The sequence below is a fragment of the Penaeus japonicus genome, unplaced genomic scaffold (assembly GCF_977035675.1).
Source record: "Penaeus japonicus unplaced genomic scaffold, GWHDUDI00000001_assembly GWHDUDI00000013, whole genome shotgun sequence".
Taxonomy (NCBI): Eukaryota; Metazoa; Arthropoda; class Malacostraca; order Decapoda; family Penaeidae; genus Penaeus; species Penaeus japonicus.
Genome location: NW_028234415.1, coordinates 15809690 through 15812189, shown reverse-complemented (window position 1 = coordinate 15812189; position 2500 = coordinate 15809690). Strand labels below are relative to the sequence as shown.

The window sequence follows — 2500 nt, the reverse complement described above, 5'->3', positions numbered from 1 at the left end:
GTGTGTGTGTATTTGTGTGTGTGTGTGTGTGTGTGTGTGTGTGTGTGTGTGTGTGTGTGTGTGTGTGTGTGTGTGTGTGTGTGTGTGTGTGTGTGTGTGTGTGTGTGTGTGTGTGTGTGTGTGTGTTTCGTATTGCCCAGTAGATTTTATACTGAGGATGATGATATGTATCTTAATTATAGTTTTATAACACGGATTTTGTTAATCGCTACATGGCTAGTGGTATAAAAACAGTATCATAACAGTTCATGGTTGATACAATTTACTCTTTATCTAGAATACATTTGATATATCCTATTAAGTTAACGGAGCCTAGGTCTTATGCAAATATATTTATTTTTTGCAAATTGGCCTTTATGTTTTTCTGTACTTTCGATAGTTTTGTTGGTTTACCTGCAATTAGTATTTTGCTATGTATGCCTGCATCTTCTTTATCATTCCATCTAAAATATCAATTGAATTCTGAAACATATTTTTTCGGCATTCTAACATCACATCAGTTCGTCTCCCAAGAGGAAACCCGTCAGTACTTGGAAGAAATGTCTACTGAGCAATGAGTGTTATGCTGAATATTGTCTTTGTTACTTGTCGTCTTTTTAGCAAGTCTTGGGATGATTTTGCTACGAATACATACCTTTGAGACGTGATACTTTCGTTTGAGGAAGACAGGAGATCAACGCTTGTTTGTGCTCTCATGCGCCGCTTCGGGGAGAGGCGACGGGGCGACCTCTCCCAGTGTGGCGGTTCGAGACGAGTCTTGGCCCCCTCGCTTTGACCGGGCGCGGCGGCACTGGCGCCGCTACAGCCCTCGCCCGACCCAACGTTACCTAGACCTAGGAAAGATTTGATCCCCTTGCCCGAAGTGCGTTTTAAGCGTTTTCGCCCGAGGCGTTTCAGTGGCGAAGCAGAGGCGTGGCAGTCAGAGTTTAGGACCTCTGACGAAGGACAGTCATACAGGCCGTCTGAGTCTGTGTACGGCAATTCCGGTTTTCCACTAACGCCAAAGAATGCGGGGTATATTCTTGCTACGCTTAGTCGAGAGTCACTAATGGGTGATTCACTGCGTGAGCTTACCGGGCTAAGTCGGGAGGGTTTGTCAGTCAAGCAGTCTTCGAGAGACGACTCACTTTGTAACGACGCGTGGACGACAATGGATGGCGGCGACCGAGTGAGGCGTGGAGACTCCTTTGGGAACGACTGACTCGCAGACATCAGCAGCCTCTGTCGCTGGGCCTCTGCCTCGTCTACGCCGCTGAGCTTCGAGGCCTCTGTTCCGTGTGCCACGCCGTCGCTGCATTCATCGTTGGTGTCGAGCTCCAGGGCAGAGTCGGCTTCCGGCTGCGAGGAGGCTGCGGGGTCGTCGGTGGTCTCGGAGTCGGTGCGGACGAGGGGGGCGGGCAAAGGCATCGGGGAGACCTCCGTCGGTGGCGTCTTGAGGAGGGGGCGGCGCTTGGTCCTTGGTGGGGGCGTGACAGCAGGAGGCGGTCCCGGGATCTGCATGGGTCGAGAAGGGATGGACGAGACGGAGGGAGTCATGGGCTCGTCAGGAAGCAGTGGGTTGTTGGAGGAACACCGCGAGGGCCCCGGGGAATACGCTGAACTGTACCCCGAGGAACTTAGATTAGACTCCGAGGCGCGCAAGTCGACGCCCAGGAAGGGGCTGAGGTAGCAAGAGGGAGGTCCACCCCGACGACATGTTCCCGTGGGAGAATCTGTGTCACTTTCCGCATCGGTGAGAGTGTTGGTGATAGTGATGGCTGGTGCGGGTTGAAGTTCTAGAGACCCCGTCTTCTCCCTAATCACCGGGGCATGGCGTCTAATCGGGACCTCAGGCGGTTTCGGGGGTTCTGGAGCCTCTATACTAATTGTAGGCACAGGTGGATATTGCTTCTTTAAAGCAGGGGGCGACGCTAAAGTAACGTTTAGCGTTGGAATAACAAGCGGCGGCTGTGACGACGATGACGTTGACGGGTGTTCCTCCTCAGCAGGAGATATTGTTATGAGCGGCGCTTGCAAGATGCAACCGACGTCAACGCTCTGTGACCGCGTCCGCGGCGTCGAATCCCATCGCGTCCCGTCGTCCACCGAATCCACTTTGATGACAGGCACCTGCAAGCTAATTTCCCCGTAAGCCGGATCACTCGACGTGCTTGGCTTCTCCGGGTTAAACGCTAACACGTTGGCGTTCGGAATGGTCAGTGGCGGAGGCTTGACCTTGACTTTGGGCGACGAGACGGGCGAGATGGTAGGCGACGTGTCGGGAGAAGGCGTCCGGGAAGACATCGTCGACGAGGGCGTCAGGGTGGCGCCCGTGGGGGACAACGTCTCGGATCTGTGGGGACTGCAGCGATGGAGACTATGGAGGTTCTTGGAGGATGTGAAGAACACGCGATGGTCAGGACCCGAGCTGTCGGAACTGCTTCGCTCCACAGAAATCGAGAGAGAGAACTCCGACTCGGTGTCTTCGCTGTCCTTATTATCATTGGATTCTGAACTGGTC

The 2500-nt window shown here is 53.2% G+C and overlaps 1 protein-coding gene across 1 annotated transcript in view; it reads right to left on the bottom strand.

The window, feature by feature from the left end:
- Window positions 1-2500, bottom strand: part of LOC122263022 (uncharacterized) — a 476608-nt gene that overhangs the window by 18995 nt on the left and 455113 nt on the right. Inside the window, exon 28 of the mRNA XM_086542904.1 lies at window positions 635-2500. This exon is cut by the window's right edge and continues 170 nt beyond it. Coding sequence (XP_086399030.1) covers window positions 635-2500 — 1866 coding nt within the window. The remainder of the gene's footprint in view (window positions 1-634) is intronic.